Source organism: Lissotriton helveticus, chromosome 8, assembly GCF_964261635.1.
Source record: "Lissotriton helveticus chromosome 8, aLisHel1.1, whole genome shotgun sequence".
NCBI lineage: Eukaryota > Metazoa > Chordata > Amphibia > Caudata > Salamandridae > Lissotriton > Lissotriton helveticus.
In genome coordinates, this window is record NC_136069.1 from 1,194,736,875 (window position 1) to 1,194,762,293 (window position 25,419).

The following is a 25,419-nucleotide window of genomic DNA, read 5'->3' on the forward strand; positions in this document are numbered from 1 at the left end:
TGTGTATGGCATGTCAGCAGCAGATGTGTTGCACGCTAACTTTTCTAGACCTGGGAGTAGTTTGACTCTTCAATATCATCTACATCCCACATTGCTAGTGGTACGCAAACCTGGACAAACCAAGACAATGAAATACAAAATGACATACTATTTTGCACTACTTTCGGTAAACCACTGTCTTTACCTAGGATATCTGTCTTGCTTTACTCCAAAGTCATCTAGTTTAATCTTTATTTTCTCCATGTCTGCACATAAGGCTTCATTGTGTTAAACATTGGTCTGATTCAATTTTTGCCTTCGTTACCTGGAACAGTGTATAAAAGTGTTATGTTCTTGCTACATACTAACTGCATCCTTCTATCACTGAGACCTAACCCCCCACTATCCCTCTGTTCTATTATACTTTCACTCATGTCGTTTCAGTCAACTGAACAGAATAAACCTCAGCCTAATCTCAGTACTGCTCATACTGTGATGGAAATTCCTTTGAATGTGGCGGGCTTGCCAGAGGGAGTTAATGAATGGAGCAGAAGCAGTCAGTCATTCAGATCACCTAGAGCAAACCAGTATAATGCTGTCAAAGGAGGCCACTGGTGGGCAAACAGATTGTACTGGCACAAGCCCAGAACGAAATAATGAGGAGCTTGGGACTCATATCCAATTGTGATGCCAAAAAGAATATGGTTCTGCCAGAGGCCATCTAAAGGTGAGGGCCAGTATAATGCAACCAGGACAGAGCAGATGACCCAGTAGGAGCCTCTGGACAATCTCAATGGAAAGTCGAGTAGAGCTTTCTACTGAAACCTCGAGTGGCAGCATAATCCCAAATAATTGCATTTGGTGCTTTGACTACCTTTAGTTCCCTAGATATTTTACAACTTAGATTACTGAGTTTTTCATCTATGAGGACCCCCTTCTGTTAGCTAATCAATGAGAATAGGTGGCAGAGCTCCTCAAGATTATGTTCAACTGCCACTGCTCACTAGGACTACCACATAGTTCTTTATTACTGACAATTCCATTTTTCTTTCCGCTATGAACTCATGGTTTGCAATCAAATGCCCTTGTTGGTTTCCTGAATACATCACTTTTAATAATTTTGCATTAAACTGTGCTGTCTCATTGAGTCGAGCAAAGTACTTTGGTAGAAAATCATTATAAAGTTCCATAAAAAAACAAAAAGGAAAAGAAATTCAGCTACGGTGCCTCAGATTGGCCCCAGTGTAAGGCCGCAAAAGGTAGCTCTGACAGAACCCAATAAGAGAAGTCCAGGAGGAACTGTAGCTCAGAGGAGCTAAGTCACAAAAGGGTTAAACAAAAGAGCGTCACTGAAGTCTAGTAGAGAACAAAAAAAGGGTTGGGACCTTGTTTGGCATCATAGCAGCAGAATCACACTCCCTACTAGCTCCTGTCCCTACCCTGGCTGTTACACTGAGCGAGACGTAGTAAAATGCTCACCATAGGACAGTGCTTTGGCCAGAAAGTTACCATGGGATAACCCCAGAGTGAAGCACAAACTAAGGGATCTATTGGAGGCTTCAGAAGGCAGTCTATATGTGCTTGAAAAACACAGAACACCACCAATATAATACCAGATACACAACTCAAGCACAATCGGGCACACAAGCCCATGCGTACAGTGGAAGACACAAAATCCACTTTGGAGAAAAAAAGTCTTGTACTGGGACATTAATGGAACCTCCAGCAGAATCCTCTCCAAGAAGCCTCAAAGTGCAAAGCAAGGCCAAGAGTATTAAGAGGGGATTCACAAGGGGGTCGCGGAAATCACCAGTTCACACCGAGGAAGTTCCATCAGAGGAACTCGATAAAAGGCCGAAAACTGCATCCTAGTTCCAGAACCAAGTGAATCTAGCTCAGGTGGTCTTTTTATATTTTTATTTATTGAAATTTTCCATCAGAAAAATACACAATGTTGGCCATACATTTTGTTATTAACTGTTGAAGTAAAAAACCTGGCTCATTATGAACAATACATTCAGCCATTAACCTTGGGGGCTAGGGCAGGGGTTAAGCCATACTGCAAAGTAATCTGCAACCTGTTGTCCACTAAAAGCAAAGACTATACTGTGGTGAATTAGGGAGCACATCGTAATCATCATATATCAAGATCGCTTGATTGGGCATTCCAGCTGTATGCACGGCTATTGTTCGAGTGAGCAAGCTAAGGACGGCAGCTGGTCTGATCAGGTAGTTACCACTGCCTTTTGCTTAGATGTGTTCAGCTTGAGGGTGCAACCAGAGTGCCGTGTGCAGCTATGCTCTGGGCATTTGTCTCGTGTGAACGGGGCCCATATGTCCTTGGGTCTGGACGCTAGAGGCATCAGCTCCCATACACTGTTAGCTGTTCTTGGCAGTAAGTGATGTCCTGTAACCAGGAGTCTATTGAGGGGGCCGTGATGGCATCCCAGTGCATGGCTATTCTGCGTATAGCTAGCAAGAGCATCATGGCAGATAGACGGCGTGTGTCGGAGGGGCTGTCTTTAACGTGTCTCAGTAATGCCACTAACGGTGTGCACCCCAGGCTCAACCCTGTACTTTGATGTATTATCTCATAAACCCTGTGCCAGAACTTCGCGATGGGGAGATTTTTTGGGGGGGTGGAGGGGGGTCGAATCATGTTGGATGCAGGAATGATGTTTGAGTGTTCGTGCATTTCCAGTAGTTTGTCAGACCCAAGACCCATTTTGAGCATCTGTATGGGGGTGCGATATAATCTATGAAGAAATTTAAAATGGATTAGGCGTAACTTCTAGTTTGGGGATAAGAGCTCAAGTTGAGAACAGCGGTAATTCCACTGCTAATCAGTGAGGGGCTGTTCTAATTCAGTGCACCAGGCAGCCTGTGCCTTTACCGTGGTCGCCGGGGCAGTGCGTGGGGTAGTATTGTACAAGCAGGTTATGGGTTTTAGGGCCATATGTATCAACACATTTCCCCATAGACACAGAATGGGCAAAACCCTTTGATACATCTGGTCCTTAGAGAATAGGGATTAGTCAGAAAATGCTTGAGTGATGACAGGATGGGCGGCACGTCAGGGAAAGAAGCGTGTATCTGCCAGCATGTTGCTGTGATTTGGTTGTATGTGAGCAGATCCGATAAGGATGGGGGGGGTCTCGACTGTGCACTCTGGCTCCACTGTCATGTAGAGAAGTGAAAAGAGGGTGGTGTGCTAGTGGGATAGCTGGATCGTAAAGAGACTGGATGTCTGCACGTCTGCGCAGACCCTCCTATGCCCTCCTCAGTTTCCACAGTGTTGACTTCGCCTCTAGGATGCCTGTAGGTTTGATATATAGCGACGTGAAGTGGGGTGGGAGCGGCTATGTCTTTTTCCACTGCAACGTTTGGCTGGAATGGTGTCAGGTGTACCCAATAGTGCAGGAATTGGGCCTGTGAGCACAATGCGTATTAGGTGAGGTTAGGGGCGCCAAGTCCTCCCTGTTTGAATGGCAATGTGAGAAGCTCCCAGGATATGTGAGGTTGTTTACCCTCCCAGAAAAGGGCCAACCTTTGGGGAGATTCTTGAAGAATGCACAGTTTAGTGGTAGGGGTAGGTTTAGAAAAGGGTAAAGAAATGTTGGCAGAACCACCATTTTTGATATCGCGGTTCTGCCTGCCAGGGATAGGGGAAACTGGTACCACAGCAACACCTTTTCTCGAGCCAGTTCATAGTGCGCCCATAGTTCATGCTCCAAAGTTCCTGCGTGTCTCGGCTTAGCCAGATCCCCAGGTATTTGATCGGGCCTTGGGTGCATGCTATGGGGATGTCCAATTCAGATTTGGACCAATTTATATTTATTCCTGACAGACCGCCAAAGAGTGCGATATCCCTCAGTACAGGGTTTAGGTTTTCTTCAGGTTTGCTTACATAAAGGGTTACGTCACTCGCATACTTTGAGACTAAAAGTAGTTCCATAGCTACCGTGAAAAGGAGGGGAGGAGACATCCCTGCCTGGTACCGCGTGAGACCGCAAAAGGGGCAGATATGTCGATGGCTTTCAGCCTGGCTGTGGGGTTTGTGTAAAGTACACCTATTAATGTAATGAATTGCATGCTAAAGCCCATTCTGGATAGTATGGTGAATAAGTATGCCCATTCAAGTGAGTCAAATTCTCTCGTGGCATCCAGAAAGGCAGCGAGTGCCGGTAGGTGAGGATCTAGGTGATGCAATGTAGAGAAGAAGGTGCCCAAATTATGCATCCTGGAGCACCCAGTGATGAACCCGGACTGATTTGGCCTAACGATATGTTGAAGGAGAGGTTGAAGCCTGTTAGCGAGGAGCTTAGTGAGTATTTTGGTGTCGATGTTTAGGAGAGACAGTGGGCAGTAAGAGTCGCACTGATTGGCGGGTTTGTCTGGTTTTAGAAGTGAAATTATCACTGGTTCACGCATAGATGGGGGTAGAACCCCCTTGTCTAATGATTACTGAAATATTGTGTGGAGGTGGGGTGCGAGTATGACTGCATACGCTTTATAGAAGGAAACTGTCAGCCCATCTAGTCCAGGAGCTTTGTCTCCTGGCATGCTTTGAATGGCCTGGTTCAGGTCATCGGATGTGAAAGGCTATAGATATGCGCAGTATGCATCTTCTAGCCAAACTAGTTCGATCGACTTGAAGTATTCGCGCAGCTCTGAGTTTGAACCACTGCCTGTAGAGGTGTAAAGTGTAGCATAGAATTTTGCTAGGAGGTCAAGAGTGTCACGTTGTCCTCTAATAGGACTGGAGTTATCGTCTAACAGCTTAAATATATAGGATGATGTCCGCGGGCATTTGAGTATTGAAGCTAAGGTTCTGCCGGTGCAGTCTCCCTCTCCATAACGTCTGGCCCATGCATGTTTACCAGGAAAGCAAGTTTTTCGGTGTGCCTCTTCCCCATACTCTGTAATTTTCACCCTCATGGTAGCTAGATGTTTAGGGTCATTGCTGCGATGGTATACGAGTTCTGTGTCGCGGATGTCTTGTTCTATTCGTTCCAGGGTGTGCCTCATTGATTTCAGTATCCTCGGCTGTTTGGCTATGCATGTTCCTCAGATTATGACCTTGAAGGCCTCCCAGAGCTTCGACGGGGAAGATACAGATCCCTCATTGAGTGTGAAATATTGTAGTATCTTGGTGCAAACCTCCTCCCGACATACAGTGTCCTGTGTCCATTGTCTCAATTGAACAATACCCCAGAGATGTCTGGGGTATTGTTCAATTGAGAAGGGCAGGTGAGTGGTCGGATAGAGTGCGTGCTAGGTGTTGGGTATCAGTGCCCCAAGCCGCCAGGTCTCCCGTTGTCAGCCAAAAGTCCAATCTAGACCAGGCATTATGGTACGATGAAATTCCAGTGCCTTCAGCGGTTTCTGGATACCATTTGCGCCAGATGTCTATGAGCCCCCGTTCCTGGATTATGGATAGTAGTTTATGACATGCCCTGGGATGAAGACTCCGGGCGGTGCCAGAACGATCCGGTGTGTTATTCAGGATGGCATTAAAGCCTCCCCCATATTAGAGTGTCACATTCCATCAGGGAAATATTGGACCAGACCATGTCAAAGAAGTTAGAGTCATCTGTATTTGGCCTGTAAATTGCCGCCAGGGTGATGGGTTTTTGTCCAGTGTGCCACTTATGCTAATGTATCTGCCCTCAGAGAAGACTGTGGTATGGGAGATGGTCCATCCTAGTCCTGTTCGTATCAATAGAGCCACTCCACGCGCATAATTTGAGTAGACCGGGGAGTGCACCTCACCCGAGTGTCTGTTATGTAGTTTGGGTCTAACATGTTTTGGAGATGCGTTCCTTGTAGAAAGCATATGTCTATCTCAAGTCTGATTAAGTACGAGTAGAGGAGGCATGCTTTTCTGTGGTCATTAAGCCCTCTAATATTCTAAGTAAGGAAAGTAACCAAAGTCATGAATGCTGCTAGTGTACAGACATGTTCCAAGTATGCCCGGGTTTAATGTTTAGCTCTTGTTCAAATTGTAGATGTCCAAGGTAGGTATTTTGTTGAGGTTCTTTGATGTACAGGGTGAGTGGGTGACCCCTTGTGTGCTCGCTTTCTAGTGTTGAGCCCTCCTGTCCCAAACCCGCCCCAACTGCAAAACTAGTCCCCTCCCCCCACCAAACCCTCAATTAGGTTGTGATTTACATCCCTCCCGCCTCCCTCCAACTGAAATGTAAATCAAAAACTAACGTAGCAATGGCAGTTCTCCTGTGGAGGCCATAGTCACCAGCGTACTGCCCAGCCACAGTGGCGGGGTGGCCGAGCATTGTATGTACAGTAGGCAAAGTAGGGTATGCAGTTATGAGATAGTATTTTGAGCACAGGCCTTATGGCGTAGATGTACCAGCATTTTGTATTGCAAGTGGCCTAGGCTTAGTTTTACATTATCAGTCAGTCACTCATGCCAGTGTCTGCTCCAGTGTTCTGAGTGGGCCTGGGCGACTTTTTACGGCTGCTGATGTGCTTGGCGTATTTGAGGGCTGGCTTTGCGTATGTGAAAATGTATGATTGTCCATCAAGGTCACTTTTAATTTGGCTTGGTGAAGCAAAGCATATGGAATTTCGGCCTGTTGTAGGATGCGTTTGGTAGGCCGAAAGTCACGGCGGCCGCTTGTAACGTGGGGGTGAAGTCAGCATAGAACAAGATATTGTTGCAATGATGATCAATAGTTCTGCGCTCTTTAACCAGGTACAAAATGTTGTTGCGGTGCCGATAGTGGAGTATACGCGCAATGATAGGTCTTGGTGTGGTGCCCACTGGGGGGTCTGGGACCCAGCATGCGGTGTGCATGTTCTACTATGAACACGGAGGAGAGATCTGTGCCGAATAGGTCACACAGTAGAGTCTCTATGTAGGGTTCCAACTAGGGGATCGCGGTCTCAGGAATTCCTGTTATACTGAGATTATTTGGCCTAGAGCGAGCTAAGTCCTCATTTTTTGCTTTGATCACGCGGAGGACCTTTTCCATCTGGAGAAGTTGGTCTTTGGATTCCACCTGGCACTCGTGCGCATCCAAGACTTGATTTTCTAGGAGGTCTCGTCTGGTTTCATGAGCGTCAACCTGCGTTTTGACTATGTCCAGCCTAGAGATCAAAGTGTCCACTTTGGTGTCAATGGTCTTGAGGCTTAGTTCTGACCTCAAGCAGGATCCCCGCAGGTCCTCTGACCCCCTCGGCTGTCCCTGGTGCCCGCCTCTGTGTCAGAGTCTGGACCTGATTCCGTAAGGCGGGTAAGCAGTTTATTATCAAATGGCAACTTTGATTGCTTGAGGCCATTTTTCCCCATTCTGCAGAAGAGAGGGTACCAAGACCACAGCCAGCGAGCAATGAAAGGTGTATGTGGTAGGGGCGGAGCGCGGCAGGGATGAACCCGCTGTGAGATGAAGCTGTTAAGCGATAGGCTGTATTTCAGTTTTAGCCTAGATCTTCAATTCTGCCTTGAGGCGAACACTCCTCGATCATGCGGCTCTGAGCCCCTGGGGGCCTTTATGGTGTTTCCTCCGGCTGCAGGCTGTTTCGCCCTCCCCCACCCGGGCAACATTTTTGAGTGTGGGGGAGGTCACAGCACGTATGGGGATAGGCCCGCACGATGCACTGCCCGGCCGCAACCCCACCTAAGCCCAATACCTAGTTGAGCAGCAAGCAATGCGCGGCAGCCCCGACCACACAACAATTTAAGAAAAAAAGACCTACAATCAAGCCTTCTCAGGTATGGCTCCAAGGATCTGGAACTCCCTCCCCCCCAAAGTCAGGATGAACCCTTCCACTGCCCTCTCCAAAAAAGAAGTCAAAGGGCACTTGATGAAGAAATTTCAACGTCAGTCAGGCTTCTCCATTGAACTCTGAGGTCACAGACGTTCATTTGTGGCCCAGCTGCCTGGCTCACGAGAATGTAAGACATTACAAGACTGAATTTTTCACTTTGTTGATTCTGTTTGTTTGCTAGGACCCTTCCTGATTCATAAACTGTAAAGCACTCGGATACCCTCGGTGGTCATGTTCATGCTATATAAAATTTTCTAAATAAATAAACTGTTTCTTTGATAAAGTATGTTGTGCCTGGTGTTGTATCCTCGTATAGAGGATACTAGTGAGTGTTATATAAATAAATACATATTTTTATAACTACTGTGTGGTTCTCATTTCATTTAGTTAATACTAAAGGTGATCATCTGGTAAAACAAGCTGCTTCACATTCCTTCAAGATTAAGCCTGAAGGCTGCTCTCCACAACTACCACTGGGATAGCTAAAGGTTATCTTTGACCTTATACATCATTAGGGTCGTTTGGACTGGTGCATGGTGCCCACTTTAATTAGTGGACAGCATATACCAGGCCAACTTCTCACAACCTCTACATTTAGATAAATCACAGTTCATGTGACCTACTCGCTATTGTGTTTTAGCTTTTGACAGTAGTGTGGACAGTATAATCTCAAGCATGCTAACCAACCTGCTTCATGTAGGCATAACACATAGTTTCAGCAACTCTTTTGCCTTCGTCATAGCAAGCTCGGGGACCAATGGGGTTTACATGGCCCCAGTAATCTTCATTTTGAGGGTGTACTTCAGGATCTGAAAAGACAAAAACTACAGTAAATATCAGACATTCGTTTTTGGCCTAAAAGGCCAACATTCTTATGTAGGTGCACTTAAGAAATGGCTCAGCAGGAGAAGGCAAGCTTGATTTTAAAAAGTATGTAATCTGGCTTGGTTGTTGTAAGTGTAGTAGTCTGAAGTTCTTAAATGAAATGAATTGCTTAAATGCCTTCAAGTAAAGTGGTAGAGGGAAGTGTTAAAATATACAAAAAAACATTTAACAATATTCAAGATGGGCTGTCCCAAGAAATACCGAAGGGTCTGGGGGAAGTGGTTGGGAGGAATGGTTTAGTCTCGCCGGGAATGTTCAAATGTATATCGTATGAATTTGTCTATCCCTGTTAAATGGGTTACTCAGAACATTGCCTATATTTCTATATTATCATGGTGTCGGGATGATTGGCTGGTGCTCTTTGTTAAATCAATAAAAATGTGGCTGGTTCTCTTTGTTAAATCAATAAAAATGTGTTTATCAAAAAGACTATTTTCAAGATAGAGACAGTTTTGTACATTTCAAAACCACAAGACTGGTAATTCTGGTTCTAAACAAAAGTCAGAGACACTTTACATTCAATGTGTGGTGCAGAAGGATGTCTTTGAGTGTTAAGTTTAAACCCCTTCCAGAGAAAATGATAGGCACTGGACATCTCTGTACTATCATAAAGGATATGCTCCAACAGGGTAAGGGGAGCTAGCCTCAAATCCGAGACCAACAGCCTAGAATAACACTCAATATGGCGTTCACACCACTTTAGCACTGATTAAGTCTTTCAACATAGTCACGTTTAGACTATAGATCTCTCACACACAGAAGTCTGCACTACAATCATTCAACTAGGTAATTCTCCTAAGATCCACCCTTTCATCAATTATTTTTAATAAATGTATGAAGTCACTGGCTGCCCTACTGTACGCATACAATTCACTTTTCTTCATGTATGCAAATGACAATCTGGTTATCATTTTTAAGAATGAATACAAGGTGAGACTGTCTGCCAGCAACTGTTCCAATGCTTAAATCACTCAGCTTATGATCAGATAAACTTCAAAAGTTTTGTGTATAATTCTAGTATTGCCATTTCATCGACTCCCAAGAGGAAACATCACCATTGTCCACAAAAGCTCTCTCCGCATGACAACCACCGGCCCGAACAACACTACGACCCTCATGGAGCATCTCCACTTCCAGTTCCAGACCAACTCTAAAACTACTCTCCATGGAACCCTCATGTGCAGGCCGACCGGCCACCACACTCCTTTCACAGACACCATCTCGCCGACCTCATCGCACCTCACGCCCTCGCTTCCACAGACTACATCCTACTCTGAGATGTAAACTTCCACCTGGACAACCACTACAACTCAAACACCATCGTCCTCTTAGAGAACCTCGCCAACATAGGGCTGAAGCAACTTGTCACCGCCCCTACGCACACAGTGGGACACACACACTTGACCCAGTCTGCGCAGAAGGAAACAGCGTTTCCTACAGCCACACCAAGGAACTCCTCTGGACTGACCACCACTGCATCTACTTCTCCTTCAGAAAACCCACCATGCACAAGCACGCCAACCACCTCCCCGGTAGAACCTGGAACAAAGTCACCGAAGTACAGCTCACCTCTGCTCTCACTAGCACTCCACCTCCAACGATGCCACACGCTAACATTATGGCACGAAACCTCCGCCGCTGGATCACAAACTGCGCAGACACACTAGCCCCACTCAAGAAAGCAAGCTGGTCCACCCCTGCACTCGAAGAATCCAAGCCAACCTGACGACTCGAAAAGACATGGAGAAACAGCAAAAACCCCAAAACACGCACTGCCTACAGAACAGCCACCACCGAACACCACCAACTCATCAAATCCACAAAGAAAAACTTGCTCCAAGACAGAATCCTCACCAACGCCCACAACTTCAAAGAACTTTTCTCCATCAAGGAATTTGCCAAACCCAGCAGCGAAACAACAGACATCCCACCCTCCCATGACTTCTACAACAGACTCGGCACCTTTTTTCACCTCAAGATTAAGACGCTCTACGACAACGAAGACCTCTGCACCGCTCCAGCTCCCCCCCCCCCCCCAGCGATGCCACCCAACACACCCTGCTCACGACAGAAGACACCTTAAATACTGGATATGCTTATTTCTCACAGAGAGAACTCAGAGAGTCTGACTCCCGCTCTACCTCTCGGAACCCACAGAGACCTGATGTGGGTTGCTCCAGGGATCCTCCATCAGCCCCACCCTCTTCAACATTTACATGACCACCCTCGCAACAATCGTCAGAAACCACACAATCAACATAGGCTCCTACACCGACAACACCCAGGTCTTCCTCTCCCTCACTAAAGAACCCAACTTCACCCGGCACATCTTCCAAGAAGGGATGAAAGCTGTTGCTACCTTGATGAAGAAGAGGTGCCTTAAACTCAACTCGGAGAAAACATCCTTGGCTCCACCCTCTCTGCATCGGACACCTGGTGGCCCTCTGCCCTTGGAACCCCACAGCCCAACCCACCCTGACGGATCATGCCCGAAAACTCAGCATCATACTTGGCTCATCGCTCAGGATGAACCGCCAGATCAACACCGTATCCTCTGCCTACTTTTAACACCCTCCGCAAAATCCGAAAAACAATCAGATGGATCCCATCCGAATCCAGAAAAAACTGTCACGCATGCCCTGATCAGTAGCATCGCCACAGCATCGCTCTCTACCCCGGAATCAGTAATAAACTGCTTCACATGCTACTGACCGCCCAGAACACCACAGCCAGACTGATCCTAGACATCCCCTGTCGCAACCACATCACCCAACACCTCCACAAACTCCACTGGCTCCCCATCGAAAGAAAAAGAACGTTCAAGCTACTTATGAATACAAGGCCCTTCACAACATCGGACAAGACTACCTAAACAACCGCCACTCCTTCCCACGCACCCAAGAGAAACCTCTAATCAGCCGACCTATCTCTAGCCATCATCCCCGGCATCTTCAAGACCAGAACGGGGGGAAAGTTCTTATCCTAACTCGCAGCCAAGATTTGGAACGACCTCCCCCTCCAGCTCCGGAAAAGCACTACACTGCTCCAGTTCAGGAAGGACCTCAAGACCTGGCTCTTCTGAATTTGCTCATGGCCCAATGTACCGCCAGTGCTTCCTTCTCGATCACTGAATAATTTACCTCAGCCTTGCGGAGTGATCTTGAAGCAAACGCTATGGTCATCTTTTTCGCCCATCTGCGTGAGGCCTGCTCCCAGTCCTTTCGAACTTGCGTCGGTGGTCAGCACAGTCTGCCTCCTTGGTATAAAAGATGAGACTCGGAACTTCTGCCAGTGCCCTTTTTGTGTCTTCAAATTACTTCTGGCACTCCTCTCTCCATTCGAACATTACCCCTTTCTTAAGTAGATTGCGTAGGGCATATGTACGTCTAGCAAAGTTTTGTACAAACTTGCTATAAAACTCTATCACCCCATGAATGATTTTATCTCATCTTTGTTCTTAGGTGGAGAGAGGTTGATGATAGTGTTTTCTAGCTCTGTCTACAGACGGATTTCCTCTGCCATTACTTTATGACCCAGGAATTCTATTTTGGCACAGCCAATCTTGCATTTCTCTTTCTTTACTGTCTCTTCAGTACTTTTCTCAACCTGAATCCATGTTGTTCCTCATTCTCTGCGAAAATCAGCACGTCATCCTGGTAGCACATGACCCTAGGAATGCCTTTGAGCAAGTTAATCATTATCCTTTGGAACACTGCCGCAGCAGAGACCAGCCCGAACGCCAAAAGCTTAAATCTGAACGCCCACATGGGCGTGATAAACGCCGTGAGTTCTAGCTAGTCAGGGTGGAGTCTAACCTGGTGATAGGCAGAGGACAGGTCTAGTGTGGTAAATATCTTTGCTCCTTCCAGCGTGCACATCATTTGCGAGATGTTTGGAAGTGGGAACTTGTCCACGATGACTTCTTTGCTCAGCGCCCTAAGATCAATGCATAGCCGAACAGCCCCATCCGTCTTCTTGGCTGCGACTATTGGTGCCAGGCACTCTGTGGCTTCAGGTGGTTCTATCACCTTTAATCTGCATAGTTTCTCCAACTCTTCCTTCACCGCTTCCTGTATGGCAATGGGGAGGTTTCTGACCTTGGCTGCAACGGGCTTGGCATTCTCCTTGAGCTTTATTCTATGGGAATAGTTTCTGAGACAACTCAGGTCCTCAGCAAAGACCTCTTTGAACTCTTCCTCTATTCCCACTATTGCTCTTCCCACTTCCTATATTAGTATCTGGGGATCCTTGCTGGAATTAAGATATATGCCTAGTTCCTTTTGTGCTTGCCACCCCAGAATGTTATCACCCTTTCTAGACACGTAGATCTTGGTAGCCGTTACCCTCTCTTTGTAGCCAACTGTACCCCAAAGGTACCCTTTCATGCCTATTGGCTGCCCCCCGTACCCTCCTGGTCTTACATCCATTTTCTTGAGACTAATTTTGCTTTTAGACACCCTCTCAAACTCTACGGCAGATATGATTGTGAAGTTGGAACATGAATCAAACATTGCTTCCATCCCAGTCCCTTCCACAGTTATTTCATCCTTGGGACTGCAAACTGACTCTCCCTGTACTTGCAACACAATTTCATCGCAAACATGCGTGGAGCTCTCACTACCCTGTTGTTTGTAATTGCTAATACTTCTGCAACATTGTCTGAAATGTCCCCTCTTCCCACACTTTTTGCATAATGACTTCAGAGCAGGACAATCCCTGTCACTCGCCATGTGACCTTGCTTGCCGCACCGGTAACAGTTTCCTTTGAAACTCCAACTCCCTCTTGCCTCCTTTTGCTCCTTTTTTGTTCCTTGACTGCGAGTATATGCTCACCTTCCACTGACACTTCATTCACCTTGACTTTACTCCCACCATCTTGCTTTATTTCATTCACACATTGCATCATGTGTTCCACTTGTTTCGCTACTATGAGCACCTCCCCCAGGGGCGGGTCGTCTTTTAGCCATAGCTCCTCTCTTATGCGTTCAATCTTACATGTCAAGACAAACTGGTCACGGATTCTCTCTTCACAGGCTCCCCCAAACTTGCAGGTAGCTGCTAGTTTACGCAGTTCAGAGACAAACTCCTCTATCGTCTCACCTTCTTTTTGCCCTCTCTTCTCAAAATGATAACGCTCCATATTGGTGCTTATCTTCGGTAGGTAATGTATATCTAGTTTTTTCAGGCTTAACTCAAATTCATTCAATCCCCTCGCATCATTCGCATTCAAACCTGGAAGATGCTCCAACACCTCTTGTCCTTCTGCGCCTAGATAATGCATTAAAAGGGCAACTTTCCTTTCAAGCCCTAAGTTTGGTCCACACACCACCGCATAGTTTTGGAACACTTTCTTCCATTTGTTCCACTTGAGGGATGGGCAAAAAGAATGGAGGAGGGGTTACATTCTGAATGGCTGTGCTAAATTCCAGGTGAGAGTGGTGTATAGGATAACTACTAGTGGATGGAAAATACAAAAAAACCCACCAGGTTTTTAGGTCATAACATCATCACCTTCCTAGCAGGAATACCAAACAAAGAGGAGACATCAATCACGGTAAGAGATGGTGGCAGAAACAAGTATAAGGTGTATTCAAACGAAGCTTAACTCTTATTCCCAGAAGATGGCGCTGCAGCACTATAGTATATACCCTGAGAAGGCAGACACTCTAACGCTCTGTCTGAGTGTTCCTCCTGTACCCTTTCTTCAGGAGAGTTCACACGAGCATTTTCGGGAAGACCCTGGCCGTCAAATCTGTCTCAATTGGCCTTACACCAATGCCTAACGCTGCGATATTGCCCAGAAGCCACAGGGCTTCTACGTGGTTCACTTGCTCTGGCCCAATACAGCCCGTATTCCAATCAGCCCAGAACCAAAGGTCATACCCTACAATGACACAAACTGTCTCTGGGATCCCTATGTTGGTCTGGTCGGTATTTTCTTTCCCGTGCCTCCTCCGTGCTCTCCCTGCTGCGCTGACGTCACTCTTCTGACAGGACGGGCCCGGCTTCGTTCAGTATGGTGCTCCTCCTCAGCTCGCACTGCCAGTCACCACTAACAGAATGTCCGGGGATTCTTCACACACCACCACTGATCAACATGCGCACAGAAATCCGCTCCACTTCATAGCCCCATGGTTCCTCACCACGCACGTCCGTCTGCATAGGTCTCCCTCAGCACCAGACTCTAGATGGGTTTCTCTCTTCCTCTGCCGTACCACTCCGCGCTGCCCCGACAACGTACCTTCAGTGCTCCTCGCTGTCACAATACTCTCCTCGCACCGCTCCTGTCACTGCTGCCACTCAGATCTTTCTGCGGCTGCTCCGTCCCGTACGTGGTGAAGGCGATCACTCCACCAGAGGCAGGTAAATCCCGGTTATTCCTGCCCTTGTTCTTCTTTAAGCAAACCGTGACAAGTGTGCCGCTACAATCAACTGAAGCACTCTCACCCGCGATGAAGTTTCTTTTTCTCACGTTTCCTTCTGCTCGCAGTGTGAGGACTGTGGTTTCTTTTAACAATACAGAGTGTTGGGGTCTTTGTTCCACTTCCTGTCTCGTTCTCGTTGCCAGTGTGGAATCAGATCTTAATCAGGACTCAGGAGATCAGGTTGGCGCAGGCAAGAATCTTTTTATTAAGATAAAGGTTTCCAGGAAGAAGACCCCAGCCACAGCTCGCCGCAGTAGGATCGACTCTCTCACAGGGCGCTCCGCTCGGAACGTTCACCGCTGTGACATTCTACATGATGTCACAGTGGGGTCAACCAAGTGTCAGCTTAACAGGGGGTGGGAAAGAGGGTAAGGTTCTCACTAGGGCTGAGGATACCACACTCTACCATCAGAAAAAGGAACTCTTTCCTCAAGGAAGGAATGCCATTGAGATTTTAGAATGTGTACCTAATGTCTCAGATTGCTTTGGGAAATAAAAAAATTCAATCCGGAATTCAAGTGGTAGCAGAGTTAAACAGTAGGCAAGAGAGATGCAGAATACGAGAGTAAGCTCTACAGAAGAGACCACTAATCATCCGATCATACTAACATTAGGGGTTAACCACCGACCTCTTGAAAAAGAAAGCAGGTAAAAAAAAAAAATACAAAATTAATATGGTGACTGAAGGCAGGAACAACAGAGTTCAAATAAAATAAGGAAAGTCATTCAGCAAAGCAGATAACTTACCCCCATATACCTCAGATGTGGAGGCTAGAAGAAGCCTGGCCCCAACACGCTTTGCTAATCCTACAAGAAGGAGAACACCGGTAATTTGCATAAACACAAAATATACTTTGTACAATATCAGCTACAAAACTTAAAAATGAGTCTGTAAATATTGTGACTTTGGCAATCAGATAAAACACAGCCAGTCAAAGTTAATAACGTGTGTTAATTGTAAAACACTGATGCAGTTGGCAGGCTTACATGCTGTCAATCACACACTACAAATAATTATCTTAAGAACATCTTGTAGGAGGACAAGATGTCCCACAATAAGCTAAGAATTACATTTCTGTGGGGAATGACAAACTACCTTTCAAGAGGGCCAAAGTCCTGTTACAACATCTTAAGAAATAAGTCTCCTTTGACGGGTGAAAATTCACCAGCTGTATTAAAGAAATATGTTATTGCATGCAACAACGCTTTGAAGGAGTCAGAAAGTGCATGTAATGACGTATAATACTGTAATAAGTGCAAGTATGTATTTTATACTGTCTGCAGGGTTTGCAAAAATTAAAAATGGCAAAACAAGTTGGAGAAAATGTAGGTATCCAAAATATAGTTACGTTACATTATAAGTATTTACAAAGAGATAATCATCACGAATGGTCTTTAGTACAATCAATGTAGAAACTCAAGGCTCCTTTCAGATCTGAAGGTGATTGATTGTCAGACATGAAAAGGCGTCAGCACCGAATGCAAGAATACCGTCCTAGTCCACAACACCAGGTTGTCTGGTAAAAGGTGGTGTACAGTGGGTGAATGGACAGGGGCTGCAAATTACTCACAGGACGAGCAGAAATTATTGTCGTGTATAAGGCGGTCTTGACAGTCAGCAGATGCAAAAAGCACCTGTCCATCGGCTCAAGTGGGGCACACATAAGCCGCTGTCGAGGTGGTCCCGGCCAGGATTTTCACGGCAGACATATTGGGTGTGCTGGAGTGCTGTGACTCGATCTAGTCGCGTACATAAGGGGGCGGGCATGCCTCCGCGCAGCGGACGCGACCAGCGGACGCGCCGGACCTGTGCCGGAGTCGTGCCAGAGTCCTGCCCGTCTGCGCCCGTCAGCGCTGAGGAAGCGCAGGAGGCCAGCCAAGCTGCCCAACTTGATCCTCCCATCCCCGGTAGATGCACTTATTCAGTACACACCCTGCTGTCCTTTAAACCCTCAGCGATACCTTGTCATCACATGGTCCCTCCTGAGGGCTTTCCAGAGGCCCTTAAGTGCTCATGCACGGGAAAGAAGGCTAGTCCCCGCCTCCATGTCCCCCGAAGTAGACACTCGAGACGGGGAAGGCATAAGCTCTCCCAGCCTAGTAAAGAGACTGGGTTCCTTATGAACACTAGATCCCTAATTAAAAACAATTTCGCCTTCAGGGACTTTACTTCCAACAAGAAACCTCCCTGGGTCTTCATTACGGAGACCTGGGCAGCAGATCACTCTGGACCTGAACTCCTGGATGCTATCCCGGAGGGTTATTCGCTGTCCAGAATGGACAGAGTTGGGCGAATCGGTGGAGGGCTGGGCATTCTACATAGATCCTCTATAAGATGCAGAACTGAGCACCTTTCCTAGCCATTTGACTCCTTTCAGGCTCTTTATTTTGTGCTCAACCCCTCCCCCTCAATCTCCTTTACGGGGATCTTGATTTACAGGCCTCCTGGCCCCAGCCTCCCTTCGTTCAGAAGCTTCTCAAGCTGCTTGAATCCTATATTGACAGACCAAATGTTACCATTCTTGGAGATTTTAACTTCCATTTAGATATAGAGGACTCCACAGATACTGCCTCCCTGATGGACTCTTTGGCCTCCTTTGGTCTAAACCAGATAGTAGAGGGCCCTACACACTCAGCCGGTCACACCCTGGACGGGGTCTTCACTAATGACCCCAGGGTAGAGTCCGGGATCCCCCTTCCTCGGTCTTGGTCAGACCACACGGCCATCCCTCTGGATTTTACACTTCCCAGCCATCCAATCCCCTTAGCAAATTCCTGTAGGTGGGAATTTAAAAGAAACTTCAGAGCGTTAAATAGTCATCTATTAGCTCCTCTTTTGCCCACCCAACCCCATTTATCTACAAATGATATGGACTCCGCAGCTTCTGATCTGCATAATGTTATTCTAAAAGCGGTGGATAAACTGGCTCCGGTTAAACAGACTTATTCCGCTAGGAAGCGTCCCTCGGCCCCTTGGTACTCTGATACTCTTAGATCACTGAGGCAGGGATGTAGGAGACAAGAGAGGCTCTGGAGAGTCAATCTAGATCCAGATGAGAAGACCAAACACAAACTCTTACTCAAAGAGTATAAAACTGCTGTGCTCGCAGAAAAGAAATTAAATTTTTCTAAATTGACTGCCTCCCTCACCTCCTCCAGGGAACTGTTCAAAATTGTTGACTCTTTATCAGTCCTACAAGCCCCTAATCCGGTAACAGAATCCCAGGAGCTTTGTGACAAGATATCCACCTTTTTCCACACAAAGATAGCTGACATCCACTCCAGCTTAGAAGCTCACAACCAAGAACTAGGATCCCCCCCTGTCCCACCACCTTATCCTGCCACAGAAGACCCTACAGAGTCACCACAGGGTAGCTCTCTTACTTTCCCCCTGATCACGTTAGAGCAACTCAATGTGTATTTGGATAGGCTTAAATCAGGTTCTCCCCTTGATCCCTGCCCTCTGAAGGTCTTCAAAGAGTGCAGAGATGTTCTACTTCCCGTGTTCCTGGAAGTCATTAATCTGGCCATCCACCAAGGTGCTTTCCCGACCCTCTGGAAAATGACTATAGTTAAGCCCCTTCTTAAAAAGGCCTCGCTCGACCCTAGGATCCTTAAAAAATTTCGGCCTATCTCATTACTCCCAGCACCCGCAAAAATGCTAGAGGCCCACTTAAATCACCATCCGAGTGCCTTCTTGGAGAACTCCAGCCTTCTTGATCCCTCTCAGCACGGCTTTCGCAGGTCTCACAGCACCGAGTCTGCCCTGACAGTTGTCACCAATAACATCCGTGCTAAGGTCGACAGTGGCCAGACTACTCTTCTGGTCCTGCTCGACCTTACTGCCGCTTTCGACACCCTATCCCCCTCCATCTTAGACGAACGGCTCAAGGAGATAGGAGTGGATGGACCTGCACTTAGTCTCTTAAAATCTTTCCTGGACGGCCGTGCACAGAGGGTCAAGCTGGGGGACTTTCTTTCCCCAGCTAAACCTGTGCAATGCGGGGTGCCTCAGGGTTCGTCCCTGAGCCCCACGCTCTTTAACATTTACGTTACACCCCTAGCCAGGCTTGTTAGATCTTTTGGGCTGGAAGTTCTCTCCTATGCTGATGACACTCAGAACATGGTCTCTCTTTCTCAATCCGTCCATATTACAGCCGGAAACTTTAAGAATTGCATGGAAGCGGTTGCAAACTGGATGGTGAGGAATTCCCTTAAATTGAATGGGGAAAAAACGGAGGTGCTGATCTTCGGAGGCAAGGAGGAGATCTGGTCAATGAACTGGTGGCCTCCCTCCCATGGAGCCTGTCCATCGCCCTCTCAGTCTGCTCGGAACCTAGGCGTTATCTTTGATACTAAACTCTCCTTCCAAAAACAAGTCAGCAGAACGACCTCTACCTGCTGTGGTGTCCTTAGAACCCTGAGGAGATTAGTACATTATCTTTCCACCAATGCCCGTAAATTGGTTACGACGGCCCTAATCTCCTCAAGGCTAGATTACTGTAACTCGTTGTACCTGGGAATTAACAAATCCCAGATACAGAGTCTGCAAACAGTTCAAAACGCAGCAGCTCGGTTTGTTAATGATGCCCCGAAACTCGCCTCAGCCACCTTTATTAGGAAGGACCTTCATTGGCTTCCTATTCAGGCCAGAATAGAGTTCAAGGTTCTATGTCTCACCCATCGTGCCTTGCACGGGCTCGGCTCTGAAGACATCAAACCCCTGGTGACCCCGTATGCCCCCGGCAGGGCACTTCGTTCAGCTAACAAACATCTTTTGTCTGTTCCTAAAACCAGCAAAGCCAGATGGGGCGACCGAGCTTTCAGCTCCTGCGCGCCTAAAATCTGGAACACTCTTCCGGCTGAGATTAAGGAACTCACCTCCCACCCCCTTTTCCGAAAGGCTCTGAAGACCTGGTTCTTCAGGGAGGCCTACCACTGACCTTTTCCCCCCCGCCTCTCCACCATACAGCCTTTCATTCCATCTTTAGCGCCTTGACGCCCTTGGGCATAGTAGCGCTATACAAATTCTCCCTCAACTCAACTCATAAACAAAGCAAGAGGCAAATTAAGGTCCAACTGCGACATCATCAGGGGCTTGGGTGGGAAAATATGAATCAGACCTTCAAGAAAACACAACAAGGACAGTTGAACGAGTAAACGCAAAAAAAGCCAACAGGGACGAAAAATAATATTTAACAGTGCCCACAGCAACTCCACGCTGAGCTAACGACAGCACAAAAAGCGAAACACCCGACAACTTGGTCTGTAAGGGGTCATTGAACATTTTCATAAACACTCAACTGGCACTGGTGAGGACAAAAAGGAGGACTGCGAAGTGAAAAGGCTCCTGGCACACAATGATCAGGAGTTTGCGCCTGTGGGTCTGCAAGGCAAGGACATGGAAATAAAGGTCCTGCAGGTTCAACGTGACTATTCAGTCTCCGGAGTCTGGGCAGAGCATGAAAATCTTTCATTTGTCCTTATGCAGGAAGACGTTGAGATAGCCAAGATCTAAAATAGGATGAGGGCCTCTGTCCTCCTTTGGAACAAGGAAGTAACAAGTGTAACACCCAATTCCTATTTGCGAGGCCGAGACCCTCTCTATGGCCCCTTTGGCCGAAAGGCGCTGTTACTTTGTGGTGCAAGACTGACATGTGATTCCTGTCAGCCACCCTGAAGGTGGTGGAAGGTGCAGGGGGGCAGGGAGAAATGGAATGGCGAAGTCCCCATGTACCATTTGCAGGACCTACTAGTCTGAAGTAATAGCTTGCCACCCTTGGAGGAAATATCGGATCCTGCCTCCGACAGGATGGCTGTGTGTCAGCAAGGGCACAATAAAATGATTTCGCAGCAGTGGATGTTTGAGGGGTCAGGGACTGAGCTGCACGCTGTCCCTTATTCCCATGGACATGGTCATTGTGAGCCGCGGTCTCGCCACAAAAAGCCTAAAAGGACTGCTGGTCTGGCAAAAGGGTCAGGCACTGGTGAAACTGAAAACCCTTACCATAGCAACAGGGAGGGTGAAATTGCTGGGGCATATGTCTGACGGGCCAGACAGATGTAAAGAACATCAGGAGCTGAAAACTTGCCTGGGACGCCAGCGGGCGGTGCCGTGAGGTGAACGGCGATACTTTGCTTGGCAGACGGGGAGCGCCGGGAGACTCCCCGAACTACAGCCCCCAGCAGCCTCAGGCGCGCCGCGCCCGTGACACGCCTGGAGCGCCCGGAGGCGATAGAAAAACGCTGACCTCCCTCTCGCCCCGCGAGTCGCGCGCGGGAGCAGCCGGGAGAAGCCCGGGACAAGGGCGGGACAGTCGTTGGTAGGAGGAGGCAGGGCAGGGCCACATACCCTGCTCCTCGCAATGGGGAAACGCAAGCGGACTGTGAACGGTGGAGAAGGTAAGAAGGCCAAGGTCCCTAGGAAATCAGAGACTATCATATCTTACCTGACATCTGCTGTGGGGGCTCTTAATGACGAAATTGCAAATGCGGAAAAAGAACTGGGACTCGGCCAGCCCGCTCTTGAGCCCGGGGACCTAATCGACCTAGTTGTCCCCGAGTCTGCTTCTCATATTCCACTGGAACCCAATGTTGTTAGGGCTCCTACTATTCCTCCCGCACCCAGGATTACCACCTCACCTCCTCAACCAAGTAGTGAAATTGTATATCCTGAACTGGCTAATAACATACCACCTAAAGCTAAAAGCAAACGAGGCAAGACAATTCGTAAGGGTGACTCAGGCAGTGCGGACAAACTGATTCCCGAGGATGTTCGAGCCAACCTGGCCGTAATGATCGAGGGCTTATTCGAATCGCGGTTGGAACCATTGTTGGTAAACATAGCGAAAGACATTGTGGACACTCTGAAATCATGTGTGAATAACATTATGAGTAAATGCGACAAGATTGATAAATATTTATATGAGCGCAATGCACACAGTGAGACGCACTCTAAAAGTAATTTAACATCTGAGCAACAAGGGAGGGTCTCCATGACAACTAATGAGCCAGTCAGCTCGCATATGCAATCGCATAGCACTAACTGTGCCCCTATGGTCATAGCACGTGATGATAGGATTGCATCTTTGCGAGGGGCACAAAAGGCTGATGGTGCGGGGGTTGGGGCACCAAGTGTGGCAGCGACCCCAATAGCACAGGGGCACCAACCCAACGATCCTCGTAAAAGACTGACCCGGGCAGTGGACCTTCCACCGGATGCTGCCCGTTTAGTCGTTATTTTGACTGGGATCCCGTGCCCTAAACCACACCAGAGTGAATCTAAGTCCGAGCTGCTACATAGAACCTCAAATTGGTGTTCACAGTTCAGTAGTGGGAGTGTGGATGTGGGCAAACACATTATAGCTGCTCGAAGGGTGGATTGAGTGGGAAGGAAGGTCAAATGCATTCCCGGAGACTGTGTAATTGTTAACTTTAACAGATGTAATATGGCAGATACTCTTCTCTGGGATGGTTCTGATCTAGTTGGTGCTGGTATTAGACCACTCCCACTAGGGTATTTTTACCCCCCTCCCACACACCCTCAGCCAAGATCACCCCACCCGCCTATCCCACACCTGATAGGAAAAGCAGGAGGGATAGGGGCTCAGCCACATATATCCTACCAAACCCACCAGGCTCTACTGCGGGTGAGACTAAATCCCGTAGTAGCTCCACCCACCCAAGAACATTATATTGGTAGTCAGGGGACAGGAATCTTACTCAGTAATAGGTTCTCTCCCCTTTCTACTGACTCTCCCCTAGATTCCAATGATTGACAACCATCCACCGTGCCCTCTATCACGGAGGTCAGCCCTGCACATAGGTATCGCGACATACCAGTGGTAAGCTGGAACATCGCAGGGCTAGGTAAGAAAGCCACAGACGCTAGATGGTTAAACTTTATGTCCCAATACGAGATTTTGGGCTTCCAGGAAACATGGGATGCCAGTGATAACTTTTTCTTGGACGGGTTTCGGAGTTTTTCAGTCAAGGCAACCCCCGGGGAGGGTGGCAGGCACAAAGGAGGGCTGCACATACTTTTCTCTTTAAAATTGGCGGGTGTCACTAGTAAGATTGATTGTACCTCTGATAACATCTTATGCATAGAGTGGGCCAGGCCAAATTCTCCCCTAACTCTGATAGTTAACCATTACAATGCCCCTACAAGGGATAGAAACTGTTCACACTTGAAGTCCCTATTTCTGTTTTTATCTTCATATAAGTCAAAGCAACATGCTTCATTCGATATCCTGTTAATGGGAGATTTTAACGTCCACCCATGTGGCTGGGGTTGTTTGGACAAAGAGGTACTGGGCCCCCCAGGAGCTGTCAGTACTCACTTTGAGCACACTGCACAGGGGGCGGACTTGGAAGATCTACTCGCAAAACTAAATTTATACGAGGCTGAAGGGTCATGGGGAGATGAGAGGGCACCGACTTTTGTAGGCAGGGATGCCAGTACGATTATCGATTACATTTTCATTACTCCCGGGCTAATCGATATGGTGGTATCCTATGAATTGTGTACTTCCCCTTTCAGTGACCATAATCCTGTAGTCTTGACCCTGGACATGGGTAGCAACATTGTCACCCAGGTTGAGCGTCTGGGGAACCGTGGTGATACCCTTGTCCCTAGGGAGCAGGGCCGCAGATTAAATTGGGCAAAGGTCGTCCCGGATAGCTTTATGAACAACCTTCTACAGAACAGACAAGCTGACATCACAATTTGCATGGACAGCACATCTGAAGGCACCGCCATCATTAGTTCTTTCACCTCTATATGTACACAAATTAGCCTTGACCTGACGAACATAAAGAAACGAGCGGATTCATCTAGCCCTAGATGGTTTGACAGGGAGTGCTCTAAAAAACATAATGTTCTCCTTCAGGCTCAAACAGCAGCCAAGAGATAGGGAGTTGGTGGGCCGGCTTAGAAAAGAATATAGGCAGGCTACCGAGACACGTAAAAAAACTATAAAAAGTGAGGCCTGGGACAGCTTAACAACGGTTAGTGTACTGAGAGACAGTTCCCAATTCTGGATGATTTTAAATCACCCTTACTTTGCCATCTCAAATAACACCGTTCTGGATTGTGTGATTCCCGAGGATGCCTGGGTGAATCATTTTAGTAAAATATATAATAGCGAAGATGGGCCAACTACACTCCGTCCTCAACAGCCTTTGACTGAAGCATCCCCTCTGTCCTTTTCTGAATTTGAGGTTATCAGGGCAATCGATGAAATGACCAAACATAAGGCCCCGGGACCAGACGGTGTCCCTGCAGACCTATACAGCTCCCAGTCACCATTATGGGCCAAAATTCTTACCAATGTTTTTAATTCAACTGTTAATGAGGGATTTCCAAAAACCTGGTCCACCTCAACCATTATCCCTATATTTAAGAAGGGCTCCAGATCCGATCCGGCCTGTTATAGGCCGATCTCGCTTATCGATTCTGCCGTTAAGATTCTTGGCAGAGTCATTTTATACAGACTAGGCGATATCATTAAGGAGAAGGGGGTGCTCTCTGACCTACAATATGGTTTCAGAGAGAAACGAGGTACAATAGAGCAGTGTTTGAACCTCCACATGCTGGTCAGTAAATACACTATGGCAAAGGAGGGCCATTTATATCTGGCCTTTATGGACCTCTCCTCAGCCTTCGACCTGGTCAATAGGGCCAAGTTATGGGCCATATTGGCTGGCATTGGTATTTATCCCCCTCTGGTAGACTTCTTGGCTGCACTTCACGCAGACTTATCAGCCGCCATTAGAACTAATCGTGAAGGCAGTACCACCAGACCTTTTAGTTCTAGAAGAGGTGTGAGGCAGGGCTGTATTTTAGCCCCACTTCAGTTTACACTTTATATTAACTCCCTAGATAAAGCCTTGGAGGGGTCCACACCTGATATCCCCTACGTGGGGGGGTCCGCAGTACCCGCAGTACCCGTACTCCTCTACGCGGACGATGCGGTGCTCTTAGCCCGTACAGGGGTGGGGTTACAGAGGCTTCTCGACGCATTTGGCCACTTCATGACTTCGTTAGACCTTTTGGTCAATAACAAAAAATCACATATCATGCTGGTAGGGAAGCGACCTAGGCCAAAAAAGTTGAAATCTTTTAGCTGCTGCGAAGAGGGATTTCGAGGGTACAAGTGTTTACCTACTTGGGTGTGATATTTGAAGAGAAGGGCTCGTGGACCCCACAGGTGGATGCGAAATCTCTAGCTGTCACTAGATCCACCTCCGCACTTTTGAGTTTCGCTAAGCGTCTTGGGTCTCGACCGATGGAGGCATTATTGAAGGTTTACAAAACCAAATGCTTATCTATAGCCTC

The 25,419-nt window shown here is 47.4% G+C and overlaps 1 protein-coding gene across 2 annotated transcripts in view; it reads right to left on the bottom strand.

The window, feature by feature from the left end:
• Positions 1-25,419, bottom strand: part of LOC144773235 (UDP-glucuronic acid decarboxylase 1) — a 174,559-nt gene that overhangs the window by 57,068 nt on the left and 92,072 nt on the right. For both annotated transcript variants that reach the window (XM_078658142.1, XM_078658141.1), the window contains exons 8-9: positions 15,828-15,887; positions 8,458-8,579 (exon numbers count right to left, since the gene is read on the bottom strand). In XM_078658142.1, the coding sequence (XP_078514268.1) occupies positions 8,458-8,579; positions 15,828-15,887 (182 nt within the window). The remainder of the gene's footprint in view (positions 1-8,457; positions 8,580-15,827; positions 15,888-25,419) is intronic.